The sequence below is a fragment of the Micromys minutus genome (assembly GCF_963924665.1).
Source record: "Micromys minutus genome assembly, chromosome: 13".
NCBI classification, from domain to species: domain Eukaryota; kingdom Metazoa; phylum Chordata; class Mammalia; order Rodentia; family Muridae; genus Micromys; species Micromys minutus.
The window spans coordinates 42,395,177-42,421,619 of NC_137982.1; the positions used below are offsets into that span (position 1 = coordinate 42,395,177).

The following is a 26,443-nucleotide window of genomic DNA, read 5'->3' on the forward strand; positions in this document are numbered from 1 at the left end:
ATGTCTGCTTTTTACAGTAAGTCCTGTATTCTACCAAAAAGTATAAGGTTGTAACATTGCTTGGTAGAAATTTTTTCAGGGTAGTTTCAGCAAAAGCAGTTTTGTAAAAGGAATGTGTGTGTGTGTCTGTCTGTGTGTGTACAAACATACGCAACATTCCTAATACATAATAACTCAGGAAGTAAGTACTATTTTAGCATTCCCATCTATAATCCAAAGAGCCATACATTTATTATTTAAGCTGTACAGAGAAGAATGTATTTTTAGTCTGACTTCCTTTAGTCATGTGAAAACCAGAAGGGAGTTTTATTTGTTTGTTTTTTGAGACAGGGTCTCACTGTGAAGTTCTGACTGTCCTGGAATTCACTGCATAGATCAGGCTAGCTGAGAACTCAGGTCCTCCTGCCTCTGCCTCTCAAGTTCTGGATTCAAAGATGTGCACCACTAAGCCTGGACAGAAGGGAGTTTTGGTAGAGATAGGAAACTGAAATTTTGTCTTTAAAATGCCAATTTTAGGTATAGACCGCTTACCTTTCACATTTTTATAAAGCAGCACAGAAATTCATGTTCTCTTTTTAATTTTAAAAGAAACTGCGATTCTCTAAGCTTTAGTACTCACTACTTTTTTAATGTATGTATGTATGTATGTATGTATGTATATTTGTATGCATGTGTGTGTATGATTATATTTAATCATTAAGCCCTTGCCTGGCAAACTGTATACTATGTTCTCTGATTGTTTAACACCTCTCTTTAGCCTAAACTGACACAATTATTTTAGATGGTAAAGTGATCAGTCCTTATCTATTTTTATGTTGGATTCATGATGGGGTCTCTATACCGCAGATGATATGAAGAAGTGTGATAATACTTACTCTTTAAATAAAAATTAAAAGAATAGTTATCACTCGTGTCTTTATATCTTGTCTCTATGCAAATGAAGGCCTTAGGGTAAGTCCCACCAGTGCCCAAGGTTCCATCCTGCTGCTGGGATTGGGTTTGTTGGGGGTGGACAGAGCCACAGATGCCTCCTCTGGGCCTCTGTGTTATTGATGGATGGGCTTGCTGTTCAGTTGGTGTGTGCAAGCAGATGTGCATAATGAAATGAAGAGTCCCACTGTACTTTGCGGTTTAGATTGATGGTGTTAAAGGTAGTTTTTCATCTCCCATAATGTGGCCTTACTCTTAGTAAGATACTTCGTAAGTCAGCTTGAAATGAAATCTGTTGATTTGTAATTGAGTAGCTGGTAAACATCATTTGGGAGGTGTGGTCTTTTGGTGCTATGTTAGCTTAGACTACTGTAACAAAATACACTGGCTGGCTGAAATGTATTCCTTGATGCCCTGGAGGCAGCCAGTTCCTAATGAATGTCTGGCAGGCAGTACTGTCTGGTGAGGGCCCACTTCCCTCACCAGACGGTCTGCAGATGGCCACCTTTTACTGAATGCTCCACATGCTCTGTGTTCTGAGCATGTGCGTGGACAGGAAGGAAGCTATACAAAGGATCTGTCTCAAATACAGTGATGGTAGGTCTTAAAATATCAGCATATCAGTTCAGGATGGAAACACAAATCACCTCATGGTAAACTTTTAACAAATACTAAAGATGGTGTTAATTCAGAACCTGTTGGCCAGTACAAATATGGAGACAGGAAGACCACATCTCTCACTGGTAACTGATAACATGGAGCCCTCGGTGTAAAACGGCCTTGGGCATTTTCTGTAGATTGAATGGGATTTGAGAGGTCTTTGTAGTGTGACAGCACTCAGTGTTATTAGGTAATAACCACACACACAAAACCGTGGAGTACTTTCTGAATGTCTGCCTGGTGCTATAATTGCTCATCCTTTATACACTCAGGGTACCTGGGGGTGTGGGTGAGGGGATGGGGGAGGACAGTGCAAGAGCCTGCTTCCCTTGAGTACGGAGCTCACTCTTCTGTACTGACCAGCTCGGTACCTCCCCGTTAATGACTGTACCCCGCCAAAGTGCTCTGGAATGACACTTAGGTGCATTTGGGGTGTGTGTGTGTGTGTGTCTCACAGTAGCTCAGATAGGAGAGATGTGGTGGGAATTGTCTTAGACAATCAAAAGGTGAACAGACAAGGCCTGGCAGGGAGCCCCCACACAGTCTCATCAGGACACCCATCTCAAAGCCAAAGGTGCTGCTCAGTTTTCATCATGTCCCTCCACTGGCCATGAGGGAGTGTCACTGTCAGGAGAAACATCCAAAGTGACTCCGAAGCTCTGCTCACAGCCCTTGGGCTGGAGGCTAGATATCCTAGGGGCTGTTTTAAGAGAGGTTGTTAGGTGAGAGCCACAGCCTCCAGATTCCCTGCTGCAAACGGTTATCAGTACCAGTTCAGTTCATCTGTGCTGAGCTGCAAAGTAACAATGAATTGTTCAGAGTCAGCCATTTTATTGCCTATACTACCTTACACTGAGTATGGGCCTCTAACTGTGCCAGTTTCACTTGGGAGCCTCAAAAATGCAGAATTCCCCACCAGCTCCAGTCAGATGTACTGAATCACAATCTGTATTTTAAGCTATTTGATGAGCTTGCCTTGTCCTTTGCAAATCTTTTAAGGCAGGCACCTGCTGGCTGTATTACTTTGATTACTGACAGGCTGTATTCGGATTAAATGAGATAATGTGTTCAAGTTACCTTAAGTCTGTCCTGGGCTTCTTAAAGTGATTTACATGTTCGGGTGTGAAGCAGGAAGAGCTTCCGAACAGTAAAAATTGAGACATACCAAGCTTCTCAGATTTCTTTGACCTGTTAAAAATAATACTTTTATTTATTCTTTGAAAACACTAACATAGTACATTTTGGTCATATTTGTTCTTCACTCTCTCCCCCAAACTTCCCCTAAGTGTCTCCCACCCAGTCTTATTCCTTACTTTGTGTCCTTTAAAATATACTTATTAATAATTTCCTAAACGAGTATTGTATTTCATTGATTTTTCTCTCCATTTCCTTCCTCTGACTCCTCCCATGACCCCTATTGTCCTCATGGCTCCTTGTTCCTTAATTATTATTGTTACAGACATGCATCTGCTTGTTTGTGTCTTTGTTTATGAAGACAATCTGATGAGGCCCCTTAGTGTAATTTCTTTTGTCTGTGTTTAGAGATGATCCCTTAGGAGCAACACTCACCCCTGGAAGAAGACTGATTCTCCCTCTCTGGACAACCATTAATGTCAGGAGATCAGTGTGACATAGACCCGTGTGTGCTGAAGAGGGCAGTCAGATGGCAGGACCACTGAGGCCATGGGTCTAGATGCAGAGCATCCAGTACACACAGGGAGATACTTCGGTTTTATAATAAAGCATATGCTGAGAAGCTGAGAGAGGAAGAGAAGCCCTGGGTGCTGGATTTTCCTGTGTCTGCTGTCCTCCCTGTGACAGGAAAGGATGGCCACCTTCGAAGAGATCTGTGCTACATTTTGAGGGGCAGATACACTGTGCCCTGGGGGCTTGAGATTGATGCTTCCAGAAAGTTCTGCCAGGCCTGCTAGAGGCCTCATACACTCCTGTCATTTGCATTCAGGACCTGCTGACCTGTCTACTTGAGCAGAGGTGCTGAGGCTGAGGAAAATGTGCACATGACATAATGACCCCTGGGGATTTTCCGCTAATTGTGTAAATAGCTTTATCAGACATAAAAGCAGTAAATAACATTGTCCTGGACTTTAAAATAGATTTTATGCCATGCCCACATTTTTAAAACATGCATATGTATGTATATTTAAAAATAAATTTATTATTTATATCTCTATAACTTAGGGGGAAAAACATAACTGTACTATAATTTAAAAACATTAGTGATGATGAGAATTTAAGTTGTTTTATTTCCATTCTTTTCTGTGTTTTCTGTATTGTCTGTGTGGTATAAAAATGAAATAACTTGCTAAGCTTTTGTAGCTTCTGGAGTATTTTTATATAATCCATCTCATCGGACCGTCATCTGCCCTGTCTTAGTTTTCTACTGTTGCAAAGAGATAGCAAGTCCGCTGGTAAAGAAAGCATTTAACCAGGGGCTTGTTACAGTTTCAGAGGGTGGGTCCGTGGCAGTCAGGGAAGGAGGCGCAGGGTGAGCAGTAACTAAGAGTTTACTACTACATAGTGCACACGCTGGAGGCAGAGTCTGGAAGGGGGGGGGACTGAAAAACTGGGCTTCGTGTGAACTCCTGAAACATCAGATCTCCAGAGACACACCTCTCCAACACAGCCACACCTACCTCCACAGGCTTTCCAAAACAGTTCAAATACGTGTGCTAATAGGATCCATTGTCATCCAAACCGCCACATACCCCATAGCAGTTAGTAAACATCTATAGGAAAGTAGGAAATTGACACAACTCAGACCTCCCAGGAAATCAGGGACAGCAGACTCTACAATGTGGGCCTGTAGTGAATGAAAATCAATCAGAAACAGAACTATGTAAAGAAAGGAAGCAGACAGCGCTTAAATGAATAGGAAATACAAAGACTTGCAGATGTAAGGAGAAAGGCCCCTCCGTCTGTACAGGACACACCCAACAGCAGATTCTCAGTACAAAGGACATGTGTAAGCTTGGAGGGGTAAGTGAGGGGGTGCAGTGTGTGTGTGTGGGGGGGGCGGTTATGCATGCAAAGGCAGACCTGAGCAAGAGCAGCAGCAAGCAAGCTGGTGTCTTTTGTGGGACTGGAGTTTTAAGGAGATAGAGAGTCTGTGCTGGAGTAAGTTTATAAATCTTGATTGGGCATATTAGCCACATAGTGAATTTTTGATTGTTGAACCTGTTGTCGTTGTTTTGTCTCAGAAATGAGTCAGTGACCAAATAAGGTATGGCTTTAGCAATAAAACCTAAGGGATTTAGCCAAGGCCGGAGAAGCGTGAAGGGCAAAACCTTGTTGGCTCCATGTTTGAGGTACTCAGGCCTGTGTCTGCCATGCCTGGGTTTGCTCAGCTGAAGGCCCTTTCTTTCAGCTCAGTTTTATCAAACTCACAGGTAGGACACAGTGGCCATTTCAGCAGGAGATCACACAGTCTCTATTTGATTACAGTTTAGGCAATAATGAGCTAGGATGCTTTTCCAGACTCAAGGCCTGCATTTACTTACTGGGAAAAAAAAAAAGACAAATATCAGTAGTTGTTGTACTGATTAATTGAGTTAATATGCATAAATACCACTACAGTGCGTTAGAGATAGAAAGACTTAACAGGTATCAGCTGCCAGAAAATCATTATCTTCATCCCTGCATCTCAGAAGTGATGCTCAGTATGAGGAGTCATGGGAACAATATAGGTATAAAACGTACAGGGATGGGAGATTTTCTACCGAGTTGATTGCTAACAATGGATGAGGCATGTATTTGAGGACGTTGATTTTGATGTCATTGGATGGTCCAACTCGGTCTCAACTCAGATCAATCCATCTCTGGTTATTATGGGGTTTGGGATTTGTGTGAATACTTAGAATTTTTTAACAAGACAAATAGTTGACATCATGAAGAATGATTTGTCCTAGAAACTTGGGCCACAGTTTGAAAGAAGGAAGGTACCCCAGGGATTCCTCTGAATCATCCTGCTGATGTGAAGTATAGCAGTTGAACCCTGGTCAAGGCATGAGGAAAATGACCATATATATACTGAGGCCTGGGTGTTCCAGGGTAGGCTGCACCATTCCTTAGCAATGTTTTTCCATAAGTGAGATTGATGATTTGCATCTGGCTCTGGAGGCACATCTGTTGAGGTTGTTGCATTGCAGGAATATGGCTGAGGGACAAACAGAATATGTAAATCTCCAGGTTCCAGAGAGAAGGTACAGTGTGGTGCCTGTTGTTTTTAACTTAATATTCTGAAGCATGTAAAGTCTATTTCTTTGTTTTTTTTTTCAGACCCCTTGGTTGTGGAATACAAGACACTGCTGGTATAACTACCCTTACCAGGTAAGGAAGCCTGACTTCTGGAGTTTACAGACTAGGAGATAATTCTTTGCTCAACTTCCTGGTGTCAGGCAGGTCAAGTAGTCACATCTCCACAGGGCACCTGATTGTTAGTGCCTACCTTAACCTAGTGAGGACAGGACTTTGTGCATTATCAAAATCTAATTGTGTTAGCTGATGAAATAAACCCAGGAGGTTCTATTGTTGGCGAACAAGATGTAGCCACTTTAATGGGTGGCTGGTTCCCGTTTCTCAGGACAGAGGGAAGTCGGAAGACCAGCTGGCAATGCAGGCCCTTCCCCCACAGCAGAAGAGAACATTCAGGTGTGGAACTGGAGCTGGCCTGCTGAATTCTGATGACTTTGTAGCTTAGAAGTGACCTCTGGAGAATCACAAACCACTCCTCCAAATGCAGGGAAATGCCCTAATGCCACCACACATGGCTGAATTGTTTCGGTAACTAAAACTGGAGATGGTGGTGTCTTTGAAATTACGTCATAGCTCTGGAAAGGCTCTGCCCTTTGCTGTTCTTTTGCATCTCCTTATGAGTTCATCACTAATAGCACGAGTCCTTGCCATCCCTCAATCAATATTGGAATATAAAAGGCGGGACCAGGGGATTTTCTAGTTAGTCCGGACAAATGGACCTGGGTATTGTACTGAGCACCTTCAAGTGCATGTGGACTTCCTGTGAGCATGAGGCTAGTGAGGAAGGTAGTCCATCCCTTCCTTCCCTGTTACCCACAGAGTTGCAGAGTAGAGGCTGACACTGGGTACTGCTTTCAGGCTGAGGGTGAGCTGAAACAGACTCCCACTCTGCATTTGAATCCCTTAATTTTATTTAGATTAGGAAAGAATTTGCATAAACCGCCTGACCGAGTTGGAGAAAGCTGAGAGTTCCTGAGGTAACTAATTGTTAGAGACTGGAGCTGGGTGCACCAAAACCAGCCACTTACCTTAACTGCATGTCTCTGGTCCTACTGTACATTGCCATCCACCCATCCCTGTCTACATTTCTACTTAAAAAGGAGCATCAAAGGCTTCTAGAAACTTTAACTGGAATGCCAGCCATCACAGTGGCCCACATTTAAAAGGTAAACTCTGCAACTCCATAGACAGCTCAACAAATGTCATATAAAATGTACCGCTTAACCTTGTTCTTAATTGTAAATGTAGCCCAAAATACCTCCCCCACTCTGCCTGTAGCTGAGAAGTTGCTCAGTTTCAGATGAATGCCTAGGATCGTAGTCCAGAACGTAACTGTGGGCTGTTTTACAGACAGCATCATAGGTTCAGGACACAATTAAAAGTCTGAGGGGCTAGGAGATAAGGTTATATTTAAAAGTGGGAAGTACCACTAGGATGGAAAGAAAGATTCCCCCACCTGTGTGGATTTGGTCGAGAATGGTCTTCTGCCTAACCCAATCCTGAGCAACTCAGCCCAGCACTCCCCAAATTGAAGATAGATTCATGGTCTCTGGCAACAAAGGTTAGCCTTGACAAGTGCTATATGCTAATAAAAATTAATGATTTTCTTTGTGTAGGGGGCATAGGAAATTAAATAGCATGTATGCAAGTATAATACTTTGTGTCAGCTATATATATATATATATATATATGTGTGTGTGTGTGTATATATGTATATATATACATACATATATATATAAAGACATAGAGCAGATTATAGTCCAGAGTCTATCTCAAACCTTCATTGTACTTATAAATATTAAACAAGCCCATGAAATATTCATTATGTCTTTAACACATATATCCCATAAGTAACCAGATGGATTTTTAGTAGTGTACTTCAGTTTTAAACATTCCCTCCTTTATCTGAGAGTGCCCGTTTGTTATGCATGTAAGAGTGCCATACGGGTGTGAACTTTAAGGATTAAAGTAAGACAGGGTTATATGCAGTTGACCCTTGTACAGCTTGTTACAGAGGCACGCATACACGAGGCGGGAGAAGTCTAATACAGGGATGGGGCCCCAGTAGCTCTGAGACCTAGATCTAACCTTTTAACCTGAGTTAATTGATAGCAATTTTCTGTCAGTGGTATAATCTAGATGAGGAATGAGAGTAGTAATTTTACAGATTTCAGGATGTTCAGAGTGAGTCATGGGAGTGTGTTTCACCAACTGCAGAGCGGCTGCCGAGCGCTGATTGCTGTGGCGCTCTTGCATGAACTCTGCTCTTCTGAATGTGATCTGACTTGTCCTGTGACCCCTTTGAGGCATTTTCCCAAATGTGGATGCCAGGAGTCAGAAGATCTCATCAGTACCACATCTGACCTTAGCTCCAACCAGGGCCATTTTCCCAGACTGCATTGCAGACAGCATTTACCTAAATACCTTGCTAATGTCTTTTAGTCTTAAAGATGCGTGTCCAGTCATGAGAGTTCCTCCTCTCATTCCTCCCCCCTGCCCAATAGTCTTCCCTGCCGATTCCATTACATTGAGATCACACCTTACCACATGGGTTTGCAGAGACACCAGCTTTCAGTCTCTAGTAATTTTCCTTGTCAAGACCTGCGATCTAATATCTCCTCCTACAATGTACGTCATCAGAAATAAGAGGGAGACACACAGTTTTCCTTGAGGCCTGTAGTGAGTGAGTAAGATTATGTCTTGGTTGGCATATGGTACCTATAACATTAATTTCCTTTACAGTATGGAGTGTTGCCTTCTGAACAGTGGTATAAATGTATTTGAAGAGTTTCAGAGTTTTGTTTTTTAATTCTTTGAGTAAGCCAAGACACTTCATTATAGCTCAATAAAAATAACTAAAAGTAGCTCATCAAAGTGTTGTTGAGAAAACATTAAATTTTATATAATTTTTTGTGTGTATAAAAAATACACTTCACTGACTTTACTGCCTCCCTGAGCCTCTTAGGCAGTCAAAACAGGCATTATCTTCCATCCCTGGTCCCTGCCATTTTATCTGTAACTTTACTACCAAGCTACGGAACTGGACCTTCATCTGAGACATCCTGGCTGTCTGCTTAGTTGAGTATGTTGGCAGCCTTCCTGCCCCTCTAATCTTTAAATAAAAAATTTGGGGTCATTTGTTTTAAATAGAGCACCATATTGAACATTTTCTAAACACACAACTTTCTTGAATTTATGCTTCATTGATCATTCCAGAAAGCCTCCCTGCCACCCACTTGTTCTGTGCTTTGAACTGTCACCACAACTGTCCTGTGTATGCTCTAGGACATATCCGAGTTGCCTGAGGGATCTTGTAGCTGCTGTATGTTGAAAGAAGCATAGAAGCTGTTGTTAAACTCAGTAATGAATTGAATCCCAAACTGTCATGCTGGCTAATGCCTTCTGGGTTTGAGATGAAATGGAATTAATACTCTCAGGCTCTGGTCTATCACCAGCCTCCAGAGTACCATTGTCTACCAAGAAAATGATGGGATTGCATGTGTTCAGCATAAGCCTGGCTTACCAGTCAGCCAAGAGCTTGTGGCTCTGGGATACAAATTGGGTTTCCTATGAAGTGTAAATCTTTCCCTTCTTCCTCTCCCTCAGCCACTCACTGCTGACCTTCACTACTATTACATCCTGGAGCTGTCGTTTTATTGGTCTTTAATGGTTTCCCAGTTCACAGACATCAAAAGGAAGGTAAGAGTTGTGGTGCTGCACGAGCATGAAGGTGGGCGGAAGGCATCCCTGAGCTCCGGGAGCTCTGGTGGGCACCAGTTCCTGCACTGTGACAGAATTCCGTCTGTGCTGGTTTTTATTCTTCCCACTCCAGTCTTGCCTCTGAACCCAGTGTTCTTTATTAACCATGCAAACATAGAGCAGCAAAGCCAGGCACATCGGTAAGGTGGGGGTGGGAAAATCACAGGTGGAAGGTGAACATAGTAAGGGACTCAGAGGCCAGCGGGGGTGACAGAGCAGTCGATCTGAGACACCCGAATATACATTCATGATGATATGTACAGGTTCCTAGACATACCTACGTAGATGTATGTCTATCGTATGTGTGTAAAACTATCAACAAAGTCCTTATCTTCTCTAAAAAGAAAAAAGATATGTATAGCTTCTAAGAAAGAGAGAAGACTCAGTACTACCACATGTGTGAGTTCTCCAGTTACCCGAATCTCTAGCTCAGTGCTGTGACCTTTAACACAGTTCTTCATGCTGTAGTGACTGCCAGCCACGATTTCATCCCTACATTGTAACTGTACCTTTTGCTACTGTTAGGAATCATAAACATCCTCAGAGACAGAGGTTTGCCTAAGGGGTCATGACCTACAGGTTGGGAAACGCTCATCCAGTGGCCAAGTATAGCACAGAAACAGTTCTCCTGAATGAATTGGGCTCTGCTTTGTTCCCCTCCCCCGCTCCCCTGGAGTTGCTTGCACTGAGAGAGACTGTCTGCATGAGCTTCTGAGCACTGCATTCCTTCATTCTGGTCACCCTTGCAGCCCCTGGGGAGGATATGGTGTGACTGAAGGCTTCCTTTCCCCATCTTGAATTCTCAAGATTTCCATATGTCTATCAAAATCTTCTCCTGGCACCTATCTAAATGAAATGGAGAAGGGCAGGTTACTATGATTATTTACATCCAGTGTGTGTGTGTGTGTGTGTGTGTGTGTGTGTGTGTGTGTGTGTGTGTGTGTGTGTGTGTTTGCATGCATGCACACACATGGGTTCAGCTGTCCTCAAAGGTAGGTCTCTTTCTCTTTCCAGCAGCAGACATGTGCCTGGCTATCAAAGAAAGAAAGAAAAAGGAAGGAAGGAAGGAAGGAAGGAAGGAAGGAAGGAAGAGGGGAAAAGTCTTTCCTAATGTTAGGATATGATCTAACTTACCTTGAGAAGTGTATGGACCCATGAAGACCAGCTTAGGTATATTGGGTGGGTGATTCATTAATACCCACACTTGTTGTGGTTCCTTTACTCTTCTTAGTGAGTGTTCTAGAAACAAAGCATCTCGACTGATGACATCCAGCTGGCTTTCCTCCATCATGTGAAGAGTGTTCCTTACACTGGTAGTCAGTCCATTTAGACTAATGATCTTCTCCAAGCCACGTTCCATATTAAGCTCCTTTTGTATTTATTTTTCCAGTAGCTCATTTGTCCTTGTAGGCACATAAGTCACACTTATATAGCACAGAGATGTAAAACAGCCTTTTCTTTTATTTATTTATTTTTCCAACCTGACAAATTAATGCCGGATGAATCGGCGTAAATCTCTTAGGGCCCTGTGGGATGTGGGAATGTATTAGAGCCCAGGGTTGCAAAGCGAGGTCTTTAGATTCACTCAGAGAGTAGGCACATTTCACAGGTCCTGCCTTGCCCTGTCGGGCTCTTGACAGGAGCCTCTTACAGGCTCTCGTAGCGTTCCCCTGTTTTATGGCCTCTTCCTTTGCCTGGTGATATTTTGAAGTGCCATCTACACTTAGCCACACTAACTGAGCAGGGGATGGCTGTCTTTTGCTTCTAAGAGCCTAGTCCTAGAAGACGTTCCTATTCCAAAAGGTCAGTTTCTTTTCTGTAAGCAGATATATTCGGGGAATCGCCTTTGTTGTAAGACCAATAGGCATCATCTTGACCACTTTTGCAAGTATATTGCTTTAAAACATTGAAGTATATCGCTCTTTACATTTGTTAGTATAGTTAAGACATAAGGAACACTTAAGAACATTGATAATTTCGCCAGGAAGTCTGTGGAATTGAGCCAGTGTATTGTTAATGTTTAAAACATGGTTTTATGAGTTTGTTTGTTTTATTTTTTCCCCAAAGCTATTAAAATGCTTGGTACCTCTCTTTTCATTTGGTCAGAGTAGTTTTCAGTATTCCTGACACAGCTGTCTTATTCTAGTTTCTACATAAAATGGGCATTTGGCCACCACCACACCTGTTTAGTAGCTGATGCAGGTGCTAATATGCAACTGTTTCTCTTGCTGTCTGCCATTAGATACTGTAGCTCCAGGCTGCCCCATTGCCTCTCTGCCTGGGCCCATAGGTCTCCAGCAGCTCCATACCATTGCACTCCCACCAAGAGGACCTGCTCTTTCAGCCATTGGTGATTTATGGTATATACTGGCTGCCAGACACACTCTCTACCTTCTACATGGAGGTATTAACTCAGCTGTCTGGAAGCATCCTTTCTTTATCTTGGGATGGACCTGCTAACACCCTGTGGGCAGTGGAGGCTGAAAGCGGCTTTGGCTTCGGGAAGCTGGCTATGTGTGAGGTCCTTAAGAGTGATTAGCAGGGCTTCCCTGTTATGTCACAGCAAGCCAAACGGCCATTTCAAACTGAGACCAGGACTTATAAGCAGTAAATGAGAGTTTCTTTCTCTGCCCTTTGAATCGCAATCTTAAACAGTTTATAAATTACTTCTCCCCTCAGTACTCACATGCCTTTTGTTGTTGTTCGGTTTATTTTGAGACAGGGGAAATTTTATTTTGTAGCCTCAGTCGGGCTCAGACACGCTGCCTGAACCTGCCCCGGGTGCTTAGATTACAAGCTCGAGCCATCTTGCTCAGATTTAGGGATCTTTTTTTTTTACTGAGTTGTTTTGTCAATCTTTTAAAATGGTCTGGATATCCAATTTTTTTTCCCACCAAGAATCTATGAGAGTAAGAATGAGGGGAGAGCCTTTCATCCCCTCTGTGTACTGAGGAAGAATGGGATGACTTGTTCATTGTCAAAGCTGGGGTTCACCTGCTTGGTGGGGCACACTGCTGTTAAGGGAAGGGCCTGGCAAAGATAAAGTACACATAATTTAAATACGTGCTACAAGAACACGTCAACTTTCCTGAAGATGTTTTTTTACTGTTGTTTTCTTAATTTTTTTTTTTTATTTAAAAACAAACTCTCCACATCTTCGTAGTTCCCAACACTGAGAGACCTTACTTCCCTCAAGGCTTTCTGTGTGTTCCAGCTCTGCCTGGCCACCTGTTCTCAGTGAGCATTTTTCTGCACATCTACATTTTCCAAGGCAAGCTAATAAATACTCTGTCTGTCCATTCAGAACAGCTTGCTTATGTCTAAACCATGTGTCCCTTTTAAGGAAGCTGCTGTTTGGCTCAAAGGCCTGGGCCTTCGGCCAGTGGGCCGGCTCGTGTTCAGGCAGGCCTCCTTGGAGCAGCTCCAGAGCCTGGCTGACAATATCTGCCTGGTGCTTTCTCTTGTTCTAGAAGGAGCACTACACCTTGTCAAACAGTCTTGACAGAGAGAGATTTAGTGATGAAATAGAGAAAGAGGAAAACTTGGTGACTGGCATGTCTGGTTCCCGTGTAACTCTTGGTAGAAACTTACTGTGTCCACTACTGTGTGGCTTTACCTCTCTTCCAGAGCCTACCCATGTGCCAGACCTTTCCCTTAGAGTAAGGGAAATTCGTCCATTAATCCCCCTATAGGGACCCAGCGTGCCATACATTGAGTTGGAAGAAATATACACTAAATCCACATCATATTCAGTGGATACAAATGAGAGTAGCACTTGGCACGTAATAACCAAAATTTGACTAAATCTAAGCAGAGAACTAAAACTAAACTAGTGTTCACAGGTTTAAGTATTTCTACTCAATCAAGATTAACATGGTAATCATAAAAAAGAAGGAAGCAGTCTTTCCTTTCCCAAATAAGAACATTTCCAAAGCAGCTACCATTAACACACAGGGGGACACCAATTTTAGCATAATAAGAAAAACCCATTTTACACTAAAGGGTGATCTCTTAAATTCACCATTATGAGAATGATATCACTTAGAATGACAGTCAAGGGCTCTGAGGCCCTTACCTGTCCTGCCCAGTCTCCAGTGTGACCTTGAAGAGGAGGTTACTTTGTCTTTCTGTGTCTCCGTTTTCTGAGCAAAGACCCGAGGTCTCAGAACCTGCCCCGTGGGAATGTCCCAAGCATACATAAGCAGTACAGAAGCTGGACTGGTTCCTAGTGCACCAGCAAGGCAGGGTTCACATTAGCTTTCCTGCTGCCACCTTCTGTTGTGGGTGCAGCCCTTCCGGTTGTCTAAAACTGTATGGCTCGTCTGCCCCCACCAAACACGGACAGCCGAGACCAGCAGACTGTGAACACAATTGATTTCTATTGCTCCTGCACAGTTTAATTGCTGTGGTGATACCCTCCAGACAGTTCACTCTCCTTGTATGGTGATTGGTGCAGTTTGAGACGGGTCTGCCTTCAGCCTAAGGCCCCTGAATGATTGACAAGCGGACTCCTATCTTTATACCACCTCCCAACAGAAGCAAACCTTTTGTCTAAACCGCCGAGATTTGGAGCTGGGGACAGGGGGGGGGTTGTTTTTACCCTTTAATATAGCTTATTATATTATAATAATAGTATAATAGGTGAATTATAGTTTTCTAGGACTGTGTGGGAACATGATTTATCAAAGTCAGCAGGTCTCAGATGGCGGGTCTTTGAGTCCTTGGCAGTCACTAAGATCTTTTCAGGAGGTCTACAAAGGCAAAACCGGACAGTGGCACTGATATCTCATTTGCCTTTCTATATGGATAGAAATTTACAAAGGTAAGGATGGGCAAAAGCTACTGGCTGCAACACCAGGATGCTCCTGTGGTCACTGTACCCTCCCTGCTCTACGCCTACTAAAGGGCAAATGCCAGTCTCACTTGAAAACACTACGGATACGGCACTAAAAGTATTCCCATTATTAAATCTCTGTTCTCAAACACACACTTAAAGGTGTTTCTATATGGAGGAACAGGAAGTAGGCAGGGAGAATGGCTGCATTGCAGCACACAAGGGTGTCTCTTGAAAAACCATACACTGATCTACAAACTGTAGACTAAACTTGCTCCCCCTCCCCCCATAGAATACCATTTTTAATTTAAAAATAAAATAGCTGACCTTTTGTGGTCAGAGGGCATTTTTATAAAAGTGCACAGAGTGAGTTTAAAAAGGAGCATATGACATCATTCATTGATGACAAAACTTAAGGTTTCAAGCAAAGCTTAGATGTCAGGAAAATCTGTACCCACCAGTGAGAGCTTGCCAGCCTCTCCCCATCTAAAGACTGCATTTGTAAATGATACAGGTGAGTGGAAGTTCCAGAACGAAGCCTATTACTCTGTGTGCTACCTTAAAAAAAAGTCATTGGAGATACTCAATAAACAAATGTGCCTTTAAAATGGTTTGTAACAAGAAAATATCCCTAACAAGGGGACTAGTGTTTTCCATATGTCTCATGCACAGTGTCTTAAAACCATGCACAAGTAAAATAAACATTTAAAAAGCAGACCAGCCAGTGTAGCTGACCGTCAGCTGTAGCGGACTGCCAGGTGTACCAATTACGGCTCACACTGATACCTGAAGAATAGTTGAAATTGTGCCAACGAATATATGTAACTATCCACAAAGACTATTCAAAACCCCTCTCCTTTTAGTGTATTTATGTGACACTAGATTTTTGCCAGTTACTAGACCAAAATATCTCCCAACAGATCAGAAGCACATGCATTTGTGGGACTCCAACTCTCTTGAATTAAGCCACACACCAGAGAGATGCGTCCTAATGTGAACATTTGACACTTGGCCCCTCAGTCGTTCGCACTTTCATTTTAGAAACCATGGTAATCTTCCATAAAGAACATTTGTTGGTATGTAGTGAAATTTATTTACAGTTAGTGAATGTATTTATCGCATTTTTCAAAAAAATTTCTCACTTTTTTTACTTCTTAATGGGAGGAATACTACTTGAGCCCACATAAACTAAACAAATCCTCCTGAATTTACTGTGTTTAATATGGCCATGAAGAGATATATAATATAATATAATATAATATAATATAATATAATACAATATAATTAATATAATTAATATAATATAATATAACATAATTAATATAATATAATATAATTAATATAATGTAGTGTAATATGATATAAACACAGACACACACGAGCGCAGGCATGCACACACACACACACACACACACACACACACACACACGTACACACCAGTCTATCTTCAGGGTCCTGGCAAGAGGTTTTAGTTTAAACAGAGGGCCAGAAGTATGTATAGCTAAGCAGTTCTGGTCAAGGTGAGCTCCACACCTTGATCCACCATTACCTCAGTTCATCTCTCCTTTGACTGTGAAATCTCTTTTCGGGAGACTACTCAGCTCTGCTGCCACCAAGCTTTGGCCTTCTCCTTCTCCCAGCAAGAGACTCCTGGACATTTCCATCTTAGGGGCCATCGCTTCAATCGTCCCAGCAGCCGAATTGAGTGGCACGTGCTTTCTGAACATCTTCATTTCTGCCAGATTGAGCAGTTACCTCTTCAATGCTTTTTAGGAGTGTGAAGGTGTGCTGAGACCCTGATGTGTGAGCATTGTCTTTCTTAAGGGTGACTTGAGGTGTGGTAGCTCAGATTATATCAAGTGGTCCTCTCTCTTCTGGAAAAGCTAAGCTCTCACCGAGTGACATCCATCAATGCTGGGATGGGTGAAAAATGATTCGCATCTCTCCTTGGTGTCGCTCCCTAGCACCGCGCCCCTCACCCTCTTCCTCAGGCATATGACAGCCTGAGGTTTCTCCTTAGGAATGTAGTCAGGATCCAAGCCTACACCCCATTTATGCCACCCCACCCCTGGATTTCATAATATAAAGAAAGTGTGACACCTTTGAATCAGCTGCTATCTGCCTTCAACAAAAATGCATCTGAACTCATAGCTGCTTTCAAGGTAATGGGGAAACAATACAGCCCTATAATCTACAAAGGAATTGTTTTAGACATAAATTCCTGAGATTTTTGGCTTTCTCTACCAACTCAATCAGATGTAAGGTTAGAGAAGTTTGTGGGTTTTTTCCCCCAATTTGTAGGTTGCCATTTTTGTCTTATTGACAGTGTCCTTTGCCTTACAGAAGCTTTTCAGTTTCATGATGTCCCATTTATCAATAGTTGATCATAGAGCCTGAGCCATTGGTATCTGTTCAAGAAATTTCCCCCTGTGCCAATGGGTTCAAGGCTCTTTTACACTTTCTGTTCTATTAGATTCAGTGTATCTGGTATTATGTTGAGGTTCTTGATCCACTTGGGCTTGAGCTTTGTGCAAGGTGATAAATATGGATCTATTTTCATTCTCCTACATACACACAGCCAGTTAGTCCAGCACCGTTTATTGGAGATGCTTTCTCTTTTCCACTATATGTTTTTGGCTTCTTTATCAAAGATCAAGTGTTCATAGGTGTGGGGGGTTATTTCTGGATCTTCTACTTTATTCTATTGATTAACTTGTCTGTCTCTGTACCAGTGCCATGCAGTTTTTAATCACTATTGCTCTGTAGTATAGCTTGAAGTCAGGGATGGTGATTTTTCTAGACAGTCCTTTATTGTTGAGAATTGTTTTGGCTATTCTCGGTATTTTATTTTTCCATATGAAGTTGAGATTTGCTCTTTCCTAGTCTATGAAGAATTGTGTTAGAATTTTGATGGAAATTTCATTGAATCTATAGATTGTGTTTATGTTTTGCAGAAGTTTTTTTTAGCATGTAATGAGATGATTATATGACTTCTTTCCTTGAGGTTGTTTATGCAGTGTGTTACATTGATGGATTTTCATATATTGAAGTATCTCTGCATTCCTGGGATTAAGCCTCCTTGATGGTGTTGAATGACTGTTTTAATATGTTCTTGGATATAGTTTGGGAAATTTTTATTGAGTATTTTTGCATCAATATTCATAAGTGAAATTGGTCTGAAGTTCTCTTTTTTTGTTGGGTCTTTGTGTGGTATTAAGTCTTCTTTGAAGGTCTGGTAGAAGGAAGGTCTGCACTGAAACCTCTGACCATGGGCTTTAGGGTGGGGGAGTGGGGGCTGGGAGGTTTTTAATGACATTTCTATTTTCTTAGGGGTTATGGGACTGTTGAGGTAGTTTATTTGATCTTGATTTAACTTTGGTACCTGGCATCTGTCTAGGAAATTATTTCATCCAGATTTTCCAGTTTGGTTGGGCATAAGCTTAAGGTTCTGGTGATTTTTTTAATTTCCTCAGTTTCTGTTGTTTTGTCTTCCTTTTCCTTTCTGATTTTGTTAATTTGGAAACTGTCTCTGTGCCTTTTAGTTAGTTTGGCTAAGGGTTCATCTATCTTGTTGATTTTTCTCAAAGAACTAGCTCCTGGTTTTGTTTATTCTTTGTTTCCAACTGGCTGATTTCAGCCCTGAATTTGACTATTTCCTGCCCTCTACTCCTCTTGAATGTGTTTGCTTCTTTCTGTTCTAGAGCTTTTCAGGTGTGTTGCTTGCATGGGATCTCTCCAATTTCTTTATGAAAGCACTTAGTGCTGTGAATTTTCCTCTTAAAACTACTTTCACTGTTTGGGTATGTTGTGCCTTCATTTTTGTTGAATTCTAAAAAGTCTTTAATTTTTCTCTTTATTTCTTCCCTGACCAAGTTATCATTGAACAGAGAGTTGTTCAGTTTCCATGTGGGCTTTCTGTTGGTTTGTTGCTATTGAAGTCCAGCCTTAGTCCATGGTGATTCATTAGAACACATGGGATAATTCCACTCTTCCTGTGTCAGTTGATTCTTGTTTTGTGTCCAATTTTAGAGAAGGTTCCATGAAAAAAAGGTATATTCTCTTGTTTCGGGGTGAAATGTTTTATAGATATATGTTAAATCTATTTGCTTCGTAGCTTCTGTTAGTTTCACTGTGTCTCTGTTTAGTTCTGTTTCAATGACCTGTCTATTGGTGAGAGTAGGGTGTTGGAAATCTCTTATTATTAATGTGTGCCTAAGTCTGGGACCTCAGTTAAAGGACTGCCTCTCTGGGGACAGTCTTCTGTTCCTTGGGATACTCCCTTCAGTAAGATGCTCTCTTATTTGGTCATCTGGGGGAATTCCTCTCAAGTCATTCTAGAGAGCCTAGAAAAATCTCCACTTTGGCTTACTGTAGCTCTAACTATCCTTCTAGAATCATGACCTCATTCAGCCTCCATCTTTAAAAATACCAACAAGGGTGTGCTTGAGACTTTGACCTCTCTGGAAGCACTGTGCTCCCACACAAAGCTACTCCTTGCAAGGGCCCTCACGATGTCCTTGTTCTGTTTGTCGCTCATCCAATGGGTTCTCCTAACCATCCCCTCTGCCTCTTCACAGTCACCATGCCCCTAATATTTGTCCCTGAGAAGATGTCGGTAGGATATCCACCAACCTGAACTGGCTTTAGATCCGGCTCTAGCCCGTTGTCTCAATGTGGCTTTGGAGAATTTGGTTTCTGGGTACCTCAGATCCAGAGCCCTGAGTAGTCTTGCCTTATGGAACTGGCACCAAGAAGAAATCACAGCGTTGGAGCCTTTGCACATGAAAATTAGTAGGCAAATTAAAAGGTATTTAGGCGTTTACTAGGTAGCCATTTCAAAAGTATGGTTTAGAAAGAGGAGAAACACATACTTTCTACCCCAGAGGAAAGAGATGCTTTGAGGAAATGCCTCATGAGGCTGGAATTCAGGGTGTAGGGGCAGGCACTGGGACAGCTGAAGGAAGAGGAGTAAGCAGATGGTTGCTGACTATAACACTCCCTGAACTCGGCCTGGCGGCTCATATCACCATCCCAACTGTTTAGCCTGGAGGAGATGTTCTCCACCCTCTGCACGGAGCACAAAATTCAGTCTCTGATTGCTCATTGTTATTTGGGCCTCAAGAGTTTGGCAGTACATACAAAGATGCTGGCTGAGTCCCAGTGAGTAGCTGTGATTTTAGTTGAGCACAGGCTGCCCCCTACTGATGGTGTTGGATGCTTTCAGGTTAGAAGGGCTTTCATGATTGAACTCCTATGGAGGGGTTTCTTTGTTCCTAGCGACCCCTGCAGAAAATGGAGCGATTCATCTGTGAACGAATAGAGTTCTTCAAGTTTATATAAGCTATATTTTTAATACCTCAGAAGTGACCGTTTCTCATTAAAATTCATGCAAATAATATGACCAGATCAAGGGTAATTTAAACAGAGCCTAGAAGGTCCATTATAAAGACCAGGTATTTGCATGTTGACACCTTGTGAGAAAAGTGCCATATGTGTGTTTGATTAAACACACTAATGTCATTTGCAGTCACCGTAGGTTTGGGAGCTTGCTTGGTTGGAGAGAGGTGGGAGACTGAAGACTAGTTCATGGCGTTGCAGATCTAGCACCATGCTCTAGCTACCTCCACAGAAGTGATTGGTAGCACTATCATACTGTTTCTGTTGCACAAATAACATTTCATTGTGTTCCTTTCTAATGTAATAAAAAAATCAATTGAAGATTAAATATTAACTAATTCACAGAGGACAAGATTATGAGTTCTCAATCTTGAAAGGGCACCATAAATGTTGCACAGGAGAAAGATCGGGTGAACAGTGCTTACACAGCAGTTCCCTGTTTCATTTATATCTGTTTCCAGAACCCATAATATAAGGGTACTTCCTAGCAACAAAGAAAATGCTGGTCAGTCTGGACACACAGCTCCTGCTTTTAGAAGCTGGAGAAGCCATCGCCAGCTTTTCAATGTCTCAAAGTTATTGTTATTGTAATCGATTATGAGACTTTTGATGAGGGTGCCTTTCAGAACTTCCTGTGGTTTATATTTCAGCTTCAAGAATAACATTAAATTGGTGTGGATTGTGTCAAGAATAGATGTGAAAATTATTCTCTTACATATTCTTTGCCAGAAGAAAGTAAGGTAGAGACTGTACACCTGCTACATTGTATTATATAACTTGAGTTTCTCACATGACATCCTTTGGTATGATTCTAAAACAAGGGTCATCAAATGTTTCTGTAAGGATCTGGTAGTGTTGTAAAGTTGTGGGTGACTCTAAGTTGCAGTTTTTTAACTGTGCTACTGGATCAAGAAAGCCGCCTAAGGCAGAAAGGAAACAAGTGGGTACAGGAGTGTTTCAATAAAGCTTTATTTATAAGCACAATTTTATCAGTTTCTCTATCTCTGCTTTGAAGTGGAATAACTTGTGAACCTTGAAGCAAAGGAAGAAGAGAAGAGTGGGAGAGGGAGGAAGAAGAGGGGGAAACAGAGGTGGGAGAGAAATCATAAGATTATGTCAGTTGCAAATTCTGCTGTTGTCCTGTTTCCTGGAGCCTTTGAGATCTGTTGCCTGGATTGTAAGTGCCTAAAGTCTATTGTTTGAGCAAAATTATAAGTTATGTATTACATGTGTTAACTTTATTATTAAATTCAAGAAAACTAATACATTTTCTTTGCATCTGAGCAAAGACTTTACCACTGTCTTGATTTTTAGAAGTATTTACGATCTTCACTGTCTGTGAATGTCTGCCCTACCCCTCAATTAGAATCTCAGAATCATACTCGTTTTATGAGGTAGCTCAATAACTTTTTTATTCAATAGTGCCAAATGAAAATTTAAGAAAAAAATTTTTACACATAGAGTATGTGTGTGTGATATAGCTTTTCATGATGTAATTTTGTCTTAATAAAGGCAGGTACATTGAGATAATTTTGTGGTCCCTTTACAAGGTAGAAGGTATTTCAAAGACTCTGACACAGCAAACATGGAGAGAACTGTGTTATCTAGAATCTGGCACTTATGTCTTGGTGAATGATTATCTCTTTGGCTTTGTTGTGTTAATACTTTGCTGTGTATGAAATTCCCCTAGAGAAGTAAAGGTGTTGGTTAATTTGTTTTGTTGTTTTGTTTTGTTTTTAAACAGTTGGGGACTTTAAGTTTTGCCATTAAAATGGATGGCTTATCCTTGCATTCTTTTATTTCAGAGTTTTTCTACTGGGATTTGGGTCAAAACCACATCTGGTTCCTTTTCTCTTGTCTCTCTGATAACATGGGAGGAACCATAACAAGATGGTGGAGGCTCAGGAAAACACCAGGGAACACAGAGGAAACCCTTGAGGATGAGTGATTCTGTCAAGAGACAGAATGACATTACAGGTAGTTTGGGTCATTGCTGAGAAAAGGGGCACTTCTGGTCCTTGGAATCAAGCACTAACCTGACGGCCAACAACGGAGCCCAGGCTCTTCCTGCAGAAGATGCTTTGGAAAACATCTTCAGCCTAAAGCCAGGCTTGTGTCTACAAACACACTATCATTTCCAGCACTAACCAATTCGAGAATGGAAAATTTCCTCCCTGCACTGAAAAAATCCAAATGGACAGTTTTTAAAAACATAGTTATTTGGATCACATTCAGTGCCTGCTCAAAGAAATGTGTTGGGGTGACAGGTTGTGAGTAACAGGCGTGAGGACTTTGTGGTTTTTATCAGAGGGTTCTGACTGTGCCTAGACATTCTGAAGCATCAACGTAACGCAAGGCCATTACCCCTGCCTCCCATTTGTGCCCTTATGAATCCAATGGAGACTGGCCCTCGGCTGTGGCTGCAACTGTGAGCAACAGCAGTAAGAAAACAAACTCTTTTTCTTTGTTTTTTTTTTCCCCCAACAAGGAATTTATGGTCAGAGCTCCTTATTCACAAAGCAAATTTTATCTGAAAAACAAGGCTTTTATTTTTGAAGTTTCCTCATTATTCTGACAGGCATTGTTGTTGACATTTATATCAGGTACAAATTAGGAAATTTAATTGGGAAGTGTCCCTAATCTTCCCTAAGTGCTTTAACAACTTACATTTATTCATGTTAAAAATTAATAGAGAAAACCTTTTGTTCTCTCTCTTTTAGAGAGCTGAGAGCAGCCATTTGGGGCAGAACAGTAGGGAGGACGGGAGTTCCTAACCCAGCTGTCATTGTTAGCTGTACTCAGCCGCTTAGATGTCAGAAGCTACCTAATAGGCGTAGGCTACTATAAACTCACTGAGCTGAACTGTGCGTTTTGATTCAGTCATGTCTAAGAATGGGTGTGACACAGCAGTTGATGGGTTAGGGCTACTTCAGCTCAGCTGTTGTTCTGAAGTGCTGTGTGGTAAAACACTGTTCTCCAGGTTATGGGGAACAGAATCCATCTTTCATTTGAAAACAGCAGCAGAACAGTTTGTATTGTGTGCCGGAGGCCTTATGGCATCATCCGCCTTTTTAATAACCTAGGAAAACCCCTGGTAGTGTGAAGAATTGTTAGTATTTCAGCAGCTTCGAGAACAGCTAAGTTGTGCCTGCGTGCGGTTCCTCACACAACTCAGTGTGGTCACATGAGCTAAGATGTAAGGTAAAGCCTCCCTGTGTCTGAGGAAGGGGAGTGGCCTGGGTTAGCAGGTGGTGTGAATTTGTTCTGCTGTGGGTTGGAGCATTAATAGAGATATGACAGACTTGTTTTCCCACCCACTGGTGGGCACAGTCTGTGCCCTACCACTAGTTTATAAACTGAGTCAACTGAAAGTACATCACTGTGCTCTTGTTATTATCTGACCTCATTGATAGAACTGGCAAATGGTTCCGAGCTGAGATCGACCTCTATGTGAGGTCATCGATGCAAGTCACCTTCCTGGGAACCAAAGTGACCCTTGAGCATCTTCACCAAAGTGAACACAAAACTTGTAAAAGTATTAGAGGTGTCAAGGTGACTTCAAAATGCAAAGCATAGTAATACCAACAGCTCCTATCTTGTAAATTAGATAGAGGTGGGGGCATTGGACACATTAATGCATACTTTTCCCTGCATAGGCCTGAATGGGAATACTTTCTTAAATCTCTGTAAGTTAGACAGGTCTGAAATTAGTTACTTCAGGGGTCAACCACTGGAGCCACTAAAGCTTAGGGCTATTGAATTGACAGCTAACAAAAGATCTAATCTGACATCTTAGTTGTAAAATGAGGAAGTTGATACCTTTGCCAGAAATTACAGATCTAGTGAGTTGGAACTTGCATTGCAAGTTGCCTCTTAGGTAGTGTGTGTGTCATAATTAAGCTAAGAGTCAGAAGGTCTTTAGGAGTCATCATGTTGTGAGTTCCTGGTCATAACTTTCTTAACCTTTCATGTTAAAATAGAAATTGATTTAACCGGGAGTGGGGTATGTCTAACTAACAGTTGTTTAGCTGAGTTAAACTAGAATTTAGGAATAGATGCTTTCTTGAGTTGAAGAGTTGTCTGTGGGACCAGGACTGGTAAGTAACTAGGAAGCCAAATGTCATTGGCTCTGGATGCAAAGTTGTCTCAGAGGGAAAAGAACAAAGTAGCTCCAGAGAAGGCCTAAGGCTGCTGTGTTCCCCAGGAGCCAAGACGAGTTTACAGAGAGCTGAGGCTGTGTCTAAGTTAGTCCTTGCCTCTAAGTCAGAAAAACTTCTTGTAGTTCAGCTGAATGACAGCCTGTGCACCACAGGCCGCATTAATTCTCAGAGCCACCTGGAGAGCAGTCCCAGGAGGTGAAGGCATGGATAAAATGCACAAAACAGCTTTACCTCACCGTGAGGACTGGCTGTATAGGAGAGGAGTGCCTGTAGCACTGTGGCTACTCTAGTGCCAAAAGCCAAGTCACCTCCGAAGTCACAGAAAGAATTTTATCGGTAGCTTCTTAACCTGCCACTATTCTGTCAGCACAGACATTGGCCACCTGGGATAGTTACATACCAGTGATTAAATAATAGAACGGTTACTTTCTGTTCACCAAGTAAGTTTTTTTTTTTTTTTTTTTTTTTTAAAGTAGTGGTAATTGGAGCTGGAGAACTGACCCTGGGGTTAAGAGAACTAGCTTACTAATTGTTCTTCCAGGGAACCGGAGTTTGGTTCCCAGCATTCATGTCAGGTGGTTCACAACTGTTGGTAACTCCAGCTCCAAGCGGATATGATGCCCTCTTCTGGCTTCTGTGTGCATTGCACACATGGGACAAATGTTTGCATAATACACATAAATAAAAACAACTAAAAAATAATGGTAGTAGCCAAAAGAAACCAGTGAAAATAATATCTATAATTCCCACCATGGCCTCTGTTCTCACCCTTCCTACTAGAAAACCCAGCGTGTTGGGCTCCTCCTTTGGCACACAGTGAGGGTGCTCTAGGCAAAGGGTCCTAACAAGGAGATGCGCGTTCCAAGAAACTCACACCACAGTCAAAACCAGTCTACCTCTTAATCTGCCTCGACTTCTGAAGCAAAATGCCATCTTGGCAGCTTGTAAAGAAGGCAGATTTATTCCTTCCTGTTCTGGAGGTTTGTGGATCTCAGCTCAAAGCACTGACAGGCTTGGCACCCTGGGAAGGCTCATTTCCTGGTTCATAGGTGGCACCCTCCAGCTATATCCTCATCTGATCGGTGGGAGAGTGCTGTTCTCACGGCCTCTCAAGTACAGACACTAATGTCTGTCATGATCTAATTAGTTCCCTCCCCTAACACCTTTATCTTAGTCATTAGTATGACTTTCAGGGCAAAAAAAGAGACAGACGCATTCAACCTTTACATTATGGTAAAACTAAATATGTTGTTCATTAGGGTTTATGTAAACAACAGAGACTAACCCTCCCAGGAGTCAAGTCTTCCTGTCTCCTTACTTTAAATGGATATCTCTTCAAATATACCACTTGCTTAAAAAACAATGATAGTGTGTGTGTGTGTGTGTGTGTGTGTGTGTGTGTGTGTGTGTGTGTGTGTTTTCAGAAATTGCAACCACTATATCAGAGGAATATGTATGTACTGTTGTCCCAAAGAGCTTAAAGTTTATTAGGTTTTTTGTTGTTGTTACTGTAACATAAGGGCTGAGCCAAATCAATTTATAAGAAAAAAAGGTTCATCTATGTTCATGTTTTCAGAGGTTCTAGTCGATGGATGGTTGACATATTGTTTTGGGGTCTATGGCAATGTAGCACATTGAGGAAGCAGCATATAGTGGTGTAAGCTACTCATGATATGGCAGTTAGAAAACAGGAGGGTCTGGAAAGGGTTCGCTTTCCAACATCTTCCGGAGCATTCTCTGAGTACTCTAACTTCATTCCAGTAGGCTCATCTGGCAACACCATGCCTGGGTCTAAGCCTTTGAGCATGGGCCTTTGTGAGACACTTAAACATGACAAAGCAAAAACCAAGTCTAAGTGGTGCTTTCCTTTGCTTGAAATTCTGTGGTGATTCCTCCTCTTGTGATCTGATTCACTACAGTGTTGAACCCAACTGGTCCCTTGAATATCTCCTCCTATAAATGGGAAATCCCACAGGGGCAGGAGTTGGATCTCAACTATGAAATACACCAGTGCTGTTGTGGAGATCCTCCGCGTGTTCTGGCTCAGAGAGTGAATGGGTGGGGTAGAAAATCCACGATGCTACTGAACACTTACTGTACTTTGTTTTTCCTTCCTTGAGGACTTCGGCATTATGTTCCTGCACCACCTTGCAACAATTTTCTTAATAACCTTTTCATATGTCAACAACATGGCCCGAGTAGGAACCCTGGTCCTCTGTCTTCACGACTCTGCCGATGCTCTGCTAGAGGTAAACCTTTTCCTTTCATCTTGAGGAAGACAAAAACCACTCACAAAGTCCCCAGACCAGCTGTCGTGTGGTATAGTGGATGGTGCTTTGAAACCACCAGCTCTTACTTAGTGGGTTAAATTGGCAAATCTGAGACTTGAGATTACCATGAAAATGTGTGTCCAGAGTGAGCTTTGTTAGCA

General features: G+C 42.0%; 1 protein-coding gene across 2 annotated transcripts in view; it reads left to right on the top strand.

The window, feature by feature from the left end:
- Positions 1 to 26,443, top strand: part of CERS6 (ceramide synthase 6) — a gene marked incomplete at both ends in the record, with an annotated part of 230,953 nt that overhangs the window by 167,478 nt on the left and 37,032 nt on the right. For both annotated transcript variants that reach the window (XM_080928227.1, XM_080928226.1), the window contains 3 exons: positions 5,887 to 5,937; positions 9,469 to 9,561; positions 26,133 to 26,261. In XM_080928227.1, coding sequence (XP_080784353.1) covers positions 5,887 to 5,937; positions 9,469 to 9,561; positions 26,133 to 26,261 — 273 coding nt within the window. The remainder of the gene's footprint in view (positions 1 to 5,886; positions 5,938 to 9,468; positions 9,562 to 26,132; positions 26,262 to 26,443) is intronic.